The sequence below is a fragment of the Kogia breviceps genome, chromosome 17 (genome assembly GCF_026419965.1).
Source record: "Kogia breviceps isolate mKogBre1 chromosome 17, mKogBre1 haplotype 1, whole genome shotgun sequence".
Classification (NCBI taxonomy): Eukaryota; Metazoa; Chordata; class Mammalia; order Artiodactyla; family Physeteridae; genus Kogia; species Kogia breviceps.
Genome location: NC_081326.1, coordinates 45,460,834 through 45,474,185, shown reverse-complemented (window position 1 = coordinate 45,474,185; position 13,352 = coordinate 45,460,834). Strand labels below are relative to the sequence as shown.

The 13,352-nt window shown below is 36.1% G+C and overlaps 1 protein-coding gene across 5 annotated transcripts in view; it reads left to right on the top strand.

Annotated features, from left to right (window-relative positions):
• UBR5 (ubiquitin protein ligase E3 component n-recognin 5) overlaps nt 1-13,352 on the top strand; it is a 143,136-nt gene that overhangs the window by 86,516 nt on the left and 43,268 nt on the right. For 4 of the 5 annotated variants that reach the window (XM_059042978.2, XM_059042977.2, XM_059042976.2 and 1 more), the window contains exons 23-28: nt 2,193-2,344; nt 2,783-2,878; nt 3,241-3,364; nt 8,873-8,970; nt 9,747-9,895; nt 10,390-10,481. In XM_059042978.2, the coding sequence (XP_058898961.1) occupies nt 2,193-2,344; nt 2,783-2,878; nt 3,241-3,364; nt 8,873-8,970; nt 9,747-9,895; nt 10,390-10,481 (711 nt within the window). The remainder of the gene's footprint in view (nt 1-2,192; nt 2,345-2,782; nt 2,879-3,240; nt 3,365-8,872; nt 8,971-9,746; nt 9,896-10,389; nt 10,482-13,352) is intronic. The other variant, XM_067017424.1, reaches the window with a different exon arrangement.

Sequence of the window (13,352 nt, the reverse complement as noted above, 5' to 3'; positions counted from 1 at the left end):
GCCAAGGTGGTATCTCCTCAGTATTGTCCTCAGCCACTGAGGATACAGGTGAATCTTCATGAATTGTGTACAACATCTTGAAGAATAATTTTCTTTTTCTTGTTTTTTTTGTTTTTTGTTTTTAAAGAATCTGTATGAGGAGCTGGGCATTGTACTTAAAAATGTTCCCAAGACCTAATGAAGAAAAGAGGTAGAGGACAATTTTTTTAAATGACAAGGAATGACCCCCTCATATAATATTGAATTGACTACATCACAACAACAAAGTTGGGAGTTTGCAAGTTCAAGATGAGACTCTGGTCTCAATTTATCTTCATTTATTCTTAATCTGCTCTAGGCTAGAGGTTGGAGAATAGCCCATATATGTTTTGTTTGGCCTGTGCAATGTTAAAATTTTTTTTTTTCTTTAAAATTTGAATGCCTTTAGATGAGCATGTATGCCTCTAGTTTGCCATGACCCCCTACTTCTTACACCTGACTGCCCTTTCCTCAGTTTATTTTACTTTCCAGGCCCAGTAGGCATTGTGTTTGCGACCCTGGTGTAAGCATTCTTCTTGATAAGCCCAAAACATGCATTTATTTTCAGGTTATTTGCAGTGCCTCCCAATCATTGCTGATTTTTTTCTCTGTGTGTTTTGAGTAAGACACATTACGATACCAAGTGTCTATGTTGAGCTTATTTAAAATTGTGTAGGAGCATCACACTGTGAAGTCACCCGGGTGTGTGCTGTTACTGGTAAGGAGCCTGCCATGCTCTTTGGGTGATATCTTGGACAGGGAAGTGACCTTGACTGAAAGAATCATAATCACTGTTCCCTGCTCCCCTCCATATTATTAAAAACTCAGATTTCTAAGTTGGGAGAGAGAAGACACCGATACCATAAAAGAATTAACTATAGGTATTTTTTAATAGTGTATACTATAGTAACTAGTATATTTTTTGAGACATTAAAATTTACTTTGCAGAATCTTCCAAAAAATGTTTCTCTTCCCAAAGGTACATCATCATACACAAGCCTTATAAAATAGATGGGTTCCTGAAAGTAGCTTCTAAAAGAAATTTTTGTAAATGCATTTAAAAAAAATTTTACTCATAAAACTGAAAATGTATTGCTATGGAAAAACACACTTACCCTCGGATTAAATAATAATTAGAGATTCAAACATTAATACAAATCTTTCTGAATTACTTATTTGCAGACATATAATGCTCACCTGGGTAAGGTGTTAGATTTTTCACATCAGAAATGTCATGTCTTTGGGATTAAATCTGCCTGGGAGAAAGCAGTCCCTTATGTGTTGCCTGGCCCTTAAAATTGAATTCTTACTCTTTATTCATTTAGAAGCTCTAAAATTGTGGCCAAGTGAAAGGATTTGCCTTATGTGCTCTCTCTTAATTGCTGCTAGTTTTTAATATGTTAATTTTGTAGCCTTTGTAAGCTTTTATTCAGAGGTATGGATTTTTGTACAGGTAGTTTACTAGTTCCCCTGAGGTCTGTGTTTGTGATTATTTCTTTATCTTTTTAGCGATGTGCACACCTGTATAGCAGGAGAAAAAAAAAAATCACGCCCAGATTATTAATCTAACAACACATTTTACAAGCTCCAGTTTCATTCATTAATTTCCTTGGGATGAAGTTGTACTGTTAAAAAAACTTTTTTGTATAAAAAAATAAACCTAAATTGGTCTTTGTTTGAAAACTACTTACTGTGTGGCTATTAGTTCCATTGCTTTTGAGATCACAGAAAAAGGGTTTAGTGGGCTAACAGTATTGGTTTTATGCTAATCAGTATGTTTTGCTAATGTCTACTATTGAACTTAAATCTTACTGATGATAAACAGGGGACAGAATTTTTTTTTTGTTATAATGTTCAGCTGTTCATTTATCTTAACTGTATGAAAGATTATTTCGTAATCTTAACTTCACTGCAACTTTTGTTCCCGGTGCTTAAGTTTCTGTGGGAGCTTAATATAGTGGTTTTAGGGCTGAACTGGGTACTAGGAGCCCCCAGTTGCATTTCTATCCCTTGCTGACTTATTCTGTGATTCCAGAATTGGCATTTGTACTTCACTTTCCTGCCTGGAGTATTTGCTTGTAGAACAAACTTTCATCTCAGATGAGAAGTTCTGTGCACCTTATCCTTACACTTAGACGTGGTAGTGAGCTCTGATTTTGTCCATGTTCTTCTAGTTTGAGATTACGGGAAATGATGAGACGTTCATTGAGAGCGGCTGGTTTGGGTAGACATGAAGCTGGAGCTTCATCCAGTGACCACCAAGATCCAGTTTCACCCCCCATAGCTCCCCCTAGTTGGGTTCCTGACCCTCCTGCAATGGATCCTGGTAAGATCTGTAATTTTATTAAGTGTTTAACAAAAAGACAGGGTCATGAAAGAAAAGAAATAAACATTTCAGTGGGATATTTAGAAATCTGAAATTGTTAAAATTAGCATAATGAGTATTATAACTAGCTTACAAAGATTTGGTTTAAGGTGTTCGTAACTTAAAAATTGAAATTCTAGAAAGTCTTGTTAGATATCCCTCTGCTACTGAAATACATATTTTTATACTGGTAAGAAGCTAGCTAATAATGTATCAAGATAAGTCAATAATTTGCCTAGTGGATTCCTTCTCTTATAGTTTGGAAAAGAAGCATCCACTTAAGCCTCTGTCCGATTTGACCTTTGGCTTGCAGAGAAAAGCCTTAAGGCCAGTTAAAAGAACATGTTAGGGATATGTTGCCTATAATGATGTACATCCTGCTGTTCTGTTTACTGAAAGATGGTGACATTGATTTTATCCTGGCCCCTGCTGTGGGATCTCTTACCACAGCAGCGACTGGCACCGGTCAAGGACCAAGCACCTCCACCATTCCAGGTGAGAATCTCTACTATTTTATCTACCTAGGCATTTGGAAGATAAAACTAAACACTTTGTATATAGGTTTCTACAGATCTACACTTTATCTCAAGGAGACTTCATGGCTTGAAAAATAGCTAATTCTGTGTATTATCTTCTGTATATCAGTGAAGTTGTGGTGTGTATGTGCATATATTTCATCAGTTGGGATTTATAGAATGTGTTAATGTGTTTAAATTCACCTTAAGTTATTAATTTGTTACCAATACTAGAATATTCTTCTGGTGGTTTGTTTGATAGATACTTGGTATATTATTCTAGAATAGTCTTTCACTCTGTTTTGTACACTTTTGTTACCAAATGGATCTGCTTAATTACAGGTCCTTCCACAGAGCCATCTGTAGTAGAATCCAAGGATCGAAAGGCCAACGCTCATTTTATATTAAAATTGTTATGTGACAGTGTTGTTCTACAGCCCTATCTACGAGAACTCCTCTCTGCCAAGTAAGAAGTTTAATATACTTTTGATATGAAGATTTAGCTTTACTCCTTTTACTGTTAAGTTGATCTTGCAACATATGGAACAACAATTATCTTAATTGAATTTAAAATTTATTGGACTCTAGCATTGTATTTTCTGTGTTACTAAGTAAGCTCTCTTTAATGGAAGAGGCCTTCTCAATATAAAACAGGGTACACTAAATGAATACGGTTTGATTTTATGTTAGCTTGATGAGGGTGTATATTTATATGTTAAAAAGATCACAGTATAGTTGCTCTCAAATGTTGAATCCATAAATTAGTTATATCACTGTCACCTGGAGAACTTTAAAAATTATACACATTCTTTCCCAAGCTCTACACTAGCAGTATAACTCAGCAGGTCTGAAATGGGGCCTGGAATCTGTATTGTGAAAATCCAAGGATGATTCTTATGGTTTCTTTGGAAGTCTTGGCTTATGGAATCATCATGAGATCATACAGAGCTTTTGATAAGTATTCTGTTGTAAGTGCTCATTAACCGTTAATAGGTTACATCTCTGTCTGCAGCATGATTGTTTATCTTCCTTTACAAACTCATAATGATGAGTGTTTTTATGATAGTTATTAATCTGTGCCAAGCTCCGCTTGCATTAACTCTTATTATAGATATAACTGTCTGGAGTAGAGAATATTATCTCCACTTTACATTTGCAGCAATGGGCTTAGAGGTTAATTAACTTGCCCAGGCTCACAAAACTATTGAGTGGCATAGCTGGAATTCCAGCCCTGGTATGTGTCTTTATTGCAGAGCTGGAACTCCCAGCCTTGACCCTTATGTCACCTTCCCTATTTAGTACAAGAAGGTGTTACGAGTTTTTTATTTTTGAGGGCGAGGGAGTTTTCATGTTTAAGTCTTACTGCCCTTTGGATGAAAATGACCAAATTTATGAAATTATGATTTAATGAAGGCTGCCCCACACTAGTAAAATAAGTCATTGGATTATAAATAGAGTTATTACAACAGAAGCATCTTACTAAAATTTATTAGTGGTTCGAGGCATAGATAAAAATGGTTTATATACAGATACATACAGTATATCTTTGTTTTTATTTTCTCAGTTGTCATTGTTTTTTGCATTTATGGTGTTTTTAAGCATATTATCTTTGTATAATTTCCTCGTGGTGTCTAAAAAGTTATTTTATGTTCTTATTCCCTTTCTCTTAGTTGTTAATCCATTTTATATCTCTACAGTTCATTTCTATTTCACTAGTGCTTTATTTTAGTACCCTCACAGTGGTTGACTTTTTCCTTCTTTATCTAAAAAACATATAAAATATCTGGAAAACACCCAATATGCCACTGTATTATTAAGCTGATGTTACTAGGAGAGGCAGTGTTCTTTTGCCTGACTTTTAAGTGATAAGTATAGAGATGATCAAACTGGCCCTTTTTGCTTTTTTATACTACAGATGCAGGAGAATTTCCTAGAGTTGCTAACACAATTTCCTAAGTGATGTATCTGGGAATTATTTACCAAGGAGATGGCTCTGTAAGAAAAGGGTTTTTTCTTCTTTTTTTATTGACGTATAATTGACTTATTATGTTAGTTTCAGGTGTACAACATACTGATTTGATATTTTTTTACATTACAAAATGACCACCACGATAAGTTTAGTTACCATCTGTCACCATACAAAGTTATTACAATATTTCCTATTATATTTCCTATGCTGTCCTCATGACTTATTTATTTTATAACTGGAAGTTTGTACCTCTTAATCTCCCTCACCTATTTCACTCATTCTCCTAACCCCCTGCCCTCTGGCAACCACTAGTTTGTTCTCTGCATCTATGAGTCTGTTTCTGCAAGAGGCTTTCCTTTTCTCCACATCCTCGCCAACACTTGTTATTTGTTGTCTTTTTTGATAATAGCCGTTCTAACAGATGTGAGGTAGTATCTTACTGTGGTTTTGATTTGCATTTCCCTGATGACTAGTGACGTTGAACTATTCACGTGTCTCTTGGCCATCTGTTGTATGTCTTCTTTGGAAAAATGTCTGTTCAGGTCTCCTGTCCAGTTTTTAATCAGATTGGGGTTGTTTGATGTTGAATTGTATGAGTTCTTTGTATATTTTGGATATTAATCCCTTACTGGATATATCATGGGCAAATATCTTCTCCTATTCAGTAGGTGGACTTTTCATTTTGTTGGTGTTTTCCTCAAAAACTTTTTAGTTTGATTTAGTCCTGTTTGTTTGATTATGCTTTTGTTTTCCTTGCCTGAAGAGGCAGATCCAAAAAAAATAAAACTAAGACCAGTGTCAAAGAGCATACTGCCTGTGTTTTCTTTAGGAGTTTTATGGGTTCAGGTCGTACATTTACGTCTCTAATCCATTTCGAATTTATTTTTTTATATGGTGTGAGAAAGTAGTCCAGTTTCATGCTTTTGCAGTTAGCTGTCCAGTTTTGTCAACACTATTTATTGAAGAGACTGTCTTTTCCCCATTATATATTCTTGCCTCCTTTGTCATGGGTTAATTAACTTGCCCAGGCTCACAAAACTAGTGAGTGGCATAGCTGGAATTCCAGCCCTGGTATGTGTCTTTATTACAGAACGGGGACTCCCAGTCTTGACCCTTATGTCACCTTCCCTATTTAGTACAAGAAGGTGTTACGAGTTTTTTATTTTTGCAAGTGTGGGTTCATTTCTGGGCCCTCTCTTCTGTTCCATTGATCTCTGCGTCTTTTTTTATGCCAGTACCATACCATTTGATTAGTATAGGTTTGTAGTACTGTTTGAAATCAGGGAACATGATGCCTCCAGCTTTGGATTTTTTTCCCTCAAGATTGCTTTGGCTGTTTTGGGGTCTTTCATGGTTCCATATAAATTTGATGATTATTTGTTCTAGTTCTGAGAAAAATGTCATGTGTATTTTGATAGGGATTGCATTAAATCTATAGATTGCTTTAAGTAGTATGGTCATTTCAGTAATACTATTCTTCCAATCCATGAGCAAGGTTTATTTTTCCATTTCTGGTCATCTTCAGTTTCTTTCATCAATGTCTTGTAGTATTCCACATATTCCAAGTACAGGTCTTCTACCTCCTTGATTAGATGTATTCCTAGGTAGTTTGTTATTTTTGATGCAATTGTAAATGGGATTGTTTTCTTAATATCTCTTTCTGATAGTTTGTTTTTAGTGTATACAAATGCAGTAGATTTCTGCATATTAATTTTGTTTCCTGCAACTTTACTCTTTTCATTTATTTGTTCTAATTGCTTTTTGGTGGCATCTTTAGGGTTTTCTATATGTAGTATATGTCATCTACAAACAGTGATAATTTTACTTCTGTCTTTCCAATTTGGATGCCATTTTGTTCTTTTTCTTATCTAATTGCTGTGGCTAGGCCTTAAAATACTTTGTTGAATGAAAGTGGTGAGAGTGGGCATCCTTTTCTTGTTCCTGATCTTAGAGGAAATGCTTTCAACTTTTCAGCTTTTATTTTAACTGTGGGCCTGCCAATATATGGCATTTATTATGTTGAGGTATGTTCCCTCTGTACCCACTTTCTGGAGAGTTTCTATCATAAGTGGATGTTGAATTCTGTCAGAATCCTTCTCTGCTTCTACTGAGGTGATGATACAGTTTTATTTTTCAGTTTGTTAATGTGGTGTATCATGTTGATTGATTTGTGGATATTGAATCATACTTGTATCCTGGGATAAATCCCCTGCTTCATCATGGTATATCATCCTTTCAATATATTGCTGAATTTGGTTTGCTGATATTTTGTTGAGGATTTTTGCATCTGTGTTCATCAGTGATACTGGCCTGTGATTAATTAATTAAAATGTTTTGTGATGTCTTCGGTTTTGGTATCAAGGCGATGCTGGCCTTGTCGGATGAGTTTGGAAGCATTTCTGCCTCTTAATTTTTTGGGGAATGGTTTGAGAAGGATAGGTGTTAACCCCTGAAATGTTTGGTAGAATTCACCTCTGAAGCTGTCTGGTCGTGGACCCTTGTTTGTTGGGAGTTTTTAAATTACTGATTCAATTTTATTACTGGTAATCATTCTGCTCATATTTTCTATTTCTTTCTGATTCAGTCTTGGGAGATTGTGTGCTTCTATGAGTTTATCCATTTCTTCTAAGTTGTCCATTTTACTGGTGCATAATCGTTCATAGTAAATCTCTTACAATCCTTTGTTTGATGTTGGTTGTAACTTCTCTTTCAATTCTGATTTTATTTATTTGAGCTTTTTTTCTGGGTTGAGTCTGGCTAAAGGGACACATAAGTGTGTTTTGGAGTAAACAGAAGGGAGAAATGTGTTTATTCTACAGAAAGCAGCTTCATGAAAATGAAGTTTGAGTAGAACCATGAGAAATAGGGAGAAGAGGGAACAACAACATGGAGAAGTATGAATATTATGAGAAACAGTAATTCGTCCAATTCAGAGTGGAGGATTAGAAGAGAACAACAGCCAGTGGATCTGAAAAAAATAGGTTAAAATCACTACTTCGGTCTCTGTTCTTTGGGCTTGAATCCTCTCAATAATGGCCTTTGTTAGATTGAATAGTATCAAAGTGGGATTATAAGAATAGTAATGAGATGGTGGTATAAAAGAGATGAAAATAGGCAAGAGTAGAAACCAGAGTCAAGGCTATGTTTTATATGTCTGTCATAGCCTTTAGTATGTGTGTTGTAATAAACTATTGAGTTGTTGAAAATGGAAAAGAAAGATTAGATGCAGAAGTTTAAAAATTGCTTTAGAAGGAATACTTTGTGAAGAACCAAAATTTTTGTCTGAAGTTATTTGGGACAGTGATACTGTTGGGTGACATAGATAAGTCAGGTAGAAAGCAGGTTTGCGGAGAAAGATGATTTGAGTTTTAGACACGTTGAATGTAAGACACCACTGGGAAATCCCAAGTAGGCTTATCAAGTTAAACAAGTGTAGGTGTTGGAACCGTATTATTGTGAGAGAAGTGGTAGTTGCTATGGCGGAAGAGAGAGAGGCACAAATGGCTGAGGACTGACTTCTGGGAAATGCGAGGGGTCTAGGAGGAAATAGAAATTAAGTGAAGAATGTTTAAGTACATTTTAAAGAGGAAACTCGTAATAATAATAGCTAACACTTACTGAATACTTGTTTTTTGCTAGGCACTGTGCTGAAACCTTTTAAGTAATAATTCATATAATCTTCCTCACAATTGCTTGAGATAGAGCCTGTTACTATGCTCACGTCTAGAAAGTATTAGTTTACTCCAGAGCCCTTGCTGGTCTATTCTTTAGTGTCACTAAAGCCAAGAGAGGAGAGCGTGGTTTAGAGAGACAAAGGTTCCACGAAGTGACTTTCTTAAGTGAGGTAATATGAGGCCAGAAAATACCACCCATGGTTTTCTTTGAATGGTTAGACATTATTTACTAAGACAAAACTTTTTTGTTTCATCATGAACATATGTATCTTTCATAATCAGGAAGGAAAATAATTGATAATATTTTAATATACAATTTTTCTCATTTTAGGGATGCAAGAGGTATGACCCCATTTATGTCAGCTGTAAGTGGCCGAGCTTATCCTGCTGCAATTACCATTTTAGAAACAGCCCAGAAAATTGCAAAAGGTAATTTATTTCAAGTTCTAAAAGGGTTGCTAATTTTTAAATTTGAATAGATTCTCTTCTATAATTATTCAAACCTAATTCCTGTATATGGAAATGATACTGATTAGAAACTATCAAGATATTTCTTTTGCTTATGTGTATGAAATTCATATGCTTATACTTTTTTCAAGCATAGTGTACCTTCTAACTTTCCATCAAAAAGCAGCTGGTATAGGGCTTCCCTGGTGGCGCAGTGGTTGAGAGTCCGCCTGCCGATGCAGGGGACATGGGTTCGGGACACGAGTTCGTGCCCTGGTCTGGGAAGATCCCACATGCCGCGGAGCGGCTGGGCCCGTGAGCCATGGCTGCTGAGCCTGCGCGTCCGGAGCCTGTGCTCTGCAATGGGAGAGGCCGCGACAGTGAGAGGCCCGCATACCACACACACACAAAAATACTGGCTATGAATAAATTATGTGATTGTCTATAATTTGTTAAGTAGAGCTAGAACTTGAATCTTAACTGCATGACATAGAGCTAATGACTCAGAAGGCTGATGTTTGGTGTATTTGTATTGTCCTCATATATGGTTATGATATAATTACGCTTTGCTTTACTTTGCACCAGAATTGACTGGATTTCCTTGCATTGTTGACTTTGTATGTCAATTTATTTCATTAATATATAGTAGTTTCTTATTTATCCTGTGTAAATGTTAGAGCTTTTCCATTTGAGGAAAGGAGTAGATGGCTGTAAGTCTTTTCTTGATGTATGAACTATTATGTTTTTAATCTTTTTAGCGGAAGTGTCCTCAAGTGAAAAAGAGGAAGATGTATTTATGGGCATGGTTTGCCCATCAGGTACCAACCCTGATGACTCGCCTTTATATGTCTTATGTTGTAATGATACCTGCAGTTTTACATGGACTGGAGCAGAGCACATTAACCAGGTAAGTTATTTTATATTTCCCTATATTTATGCTATCTAGGTTTTCTTTTCTTCCCTTTGACCGTCTCTAGAGTTACAGTTCTTAGCTTTGGAATTGCAAGTCTGGTATTTCCTTTTATTCCTGAGTTATAAAATTCTCCAAAGAAAATTAATTTGTATTTAATTCCTAAATAAATGAGGTAAAGGCGTTGACTGTTAACACCAGTTACGGGCTGTCGTAAAAATTAGAAATCTTCGCTGGGTAGTATAATCTGATTCACAGCTCTTGATTTAGATTTTATAACTGTTATGCCTTTTTTTGGATGATACAGATAATTTTTGCCCTTCTGGTAATATTTGATTCCCATTTGTGTACCCATCTGTGACTGTTTCCCAGAGCACATTAATTTTGCTCTGCTGTTGTTGTGATTGAATTGTTTTAGAAAATACCAGAAGTAATTATTGTGATGAGATATACATATCATTCTTCTAAAAAGTATATCCTTTTAATTTTAGGATATTTTTGAGTGTCGTACGTGTGGCTTGCTGGAGTCCCTCTGTTGTTGTACGGAATGTGCAAGGGTTTGTCATAAAGGTCATGATTGCAAGTGAGTGTGATTTTAGTTTTCTTTAATATTGTAAACTACTTAGATTCGTATTGCCATATTAAAATAATTTGTACTGAGTCATGCTTTAATTGTTTCATAATTCAGAAAGCATGAGGTTTTCTCAGGTTGCCCACGTTAAGCCGATGTATATATTAAAACGTAGTTTTTTATTTAAAGAGTACTTTGCAATGTTTGCTAGTTCTAAGTACTGCTCCTTACATAAAACTAGCCTAACATGCAAGAAATACGTGATCATACATTGTGACTAGAATCAGTCTTTTAAGAAACATATATACAGAATGTTTTTGTCTGTGTTCTCCAGCCAAAGGCTCAGGCCCCCTGTAGTAGGGTGTATTAGCAGGAAATCGCTGAAGGCATTAAGGGAATCATGGTTTGGCATGTGCCTTGTTTACTTCTTAAACTAAATGTAATAACCTTCATCCAGCAATAGAGTTGCTATGGCTAGTTTCTTAGTTTTCACAGACCTAAGTGAGAAGCAATAAAATTACCCCAGCACTAACATTTGCAGTGCCTCAGAGTCCCAGTAGGGACATCAGCTGTAGCTGTGCCACAGGTGTGTAGATGTAATAAATAGTTAATAGAGAATTGGTTTGTAAAAATCATCTATTGTGCTTTATTTATTTTCTTGTTAACATCTTTATTGGAGTATAATTGATTTACAGTGGTGTGTTAGTTTCTGCTTTATAACAAAGTGAATCACCTATACATATACATATATCCCCATATCTCCTCCCTCTTGTGTCTCCCTCCCACCCTCCCTATCCCACCCCTCTAGGTGGTCACAAAGCACCGAGCTCATCTCCCTGTGCTATGCGGCTGCTTCCCACTAGCTATCTGTTTTATATTTGGTAGTGTATGTATGTCCATGACACTCTCTCACTTTGTCACAGCTTACTCTTCCCCCTCCCCGTGTCCTCAAGTCCATTCTCTACGTCTGTGTCTTTATTCCTGTCCGGCCCCTAGATTCTTCAGAACCTTTTTTTTTCTTTAGATTCCATATATATGTGTTAGCATACGGTATTTGTTTTTCTCTTTCTGCCTTACTTCACTCTGTATGACAGACTCTAGGTTCATCCACCTCAGTACAAATAACTCAACTTCGTTTCTTTTTCTGGCTGAGTAATATTCCATTATATATATATGTGCCACATCTTCTTTATCCATTCATCTGTCAATGGACACTTAGGTTGCTTCCATGTCTTGGCTATTGTAAATAGAGCTGTAGTGAACACTGTGGTACACGACTCGTTTTGAATTATGGTTTTCTCAGGGTATGTGCCCAGTAGTGGGATTGTTGGGTTGTATGGTAGTTCTGTTTGTAGTTTTTTAAGGAATCTCCATACTGTTCTCCATAGTGGCTGTATCAGTTTACATTCCCACCAGCAGTGCAAGAGGGTTCCCTTTTCTCCATACCCTCTCCAGCATTTATTGTTTGTAGATTTTTTGATGATGGCCATTCTGACTGGTGTGAGGTGATACCTCATTATAGTTTTGATTTGCGTTTCTCTAATGATTAGTGATGTTGAGCAACCTTTCATGTGTTTGTTAGCAATCTGTATATCTTCTTTGGAGAAATGTCTATTTAGGTCTTCTGCCCATTTGTGGATTGGGTTGTGTGTTTCTTTGCTATTGAGCTGCATGAGCTGCTTGTAAATTTTGGAGATTAATCCTTTGTCAGTTGCTTCATTTGCAAATATTTTCTCCCATTCTGAGGGTTGTCTTTTCATCTTGTTTATGGTATCCTTTGCTGTGCAAAAGCTTTTTAAGTTTCATTAGGTCCCATTTGTTTATTTTTGTTTTTATTTCCATTTCTCGAGGAGGTGGGTCAGAAAGAATCTTGCTGTGATTTCTGTCATAGAGTGTTCTGCCTATGTTTTCCTCTAAGAGTTTTATAGTGTCTGGCCTGACATTTAGGCCTTTAATCCATTTTGAGTTTATTTTTGTGTATGGTGTTAGGGAGTGTTCTAATTTCATTCTTTTACATGTAGCTGTCCAGTTTTCCCAGTACCACTTATTGAAGAGGCTGTCTTTTCTCCACTGTGTATTCTTCCCTCCTTATCAAAGATAAGGTGACCATATGTGCGTGGGTTTATCTCTGGGCTTTCTATCCTGTTCCATTGATCTATATTTCTGTTTTTGTGCCAGTACCATACTGCCTTGATTACTGTAGCTTTGTAGTATAGTCGGAAGTCCAGGAGCCTGAATCCTCCAGCTCTGTTTTTCTTTCTCAAGATTGTGGTGGCTATATACGGGATCTTTTGTGTTTCCATACAAATTATGAAATTTTTTGTTCTAGTTCTGTGAAAAATGCCATTGGTAGTTTGATAGGGATTGCATTGAATCTGTAGATTGCTTTGGGTAGTAGAGTCATTTTCACAATGTTGATTCTTCCAATCCAAGAACATGGTATATGTTCTTGGTGGTATATCTCATGGTATATCTCTCCATTTGTTTGTATTACCTTTAATTTCTTTCATCAGTGTCTTAGTTTGCTGCATACAGGTCTTTTGTCTCCTTAGATAGCTTTATTCCTAGGTATTTTATCCTTTCTGTTGCAGTGGTAAATGGGAGTGTTCCTTAATTTCTCTTTCAGATTTTTCATCATTAGTGTATAGGAATGCAAGAGATTTCTGTGCATTAATTTTGTATCCTGCTACTTTACCAGATTCATTGATTAGCTCTAGTCGTTTTCTTGTAGCACCTTTAGGATTCTCTATGTATAGTATCATGTCATCTGTAAACAGTGATAGCTTTACTTCTTTTCCGATTTGGATTCCTTTTATTTCTTTTTCTTCTCTGATTGCTGTGGCTAGAACTTCCAAAACTATGTTGAATAATAGTGGTGAGAGT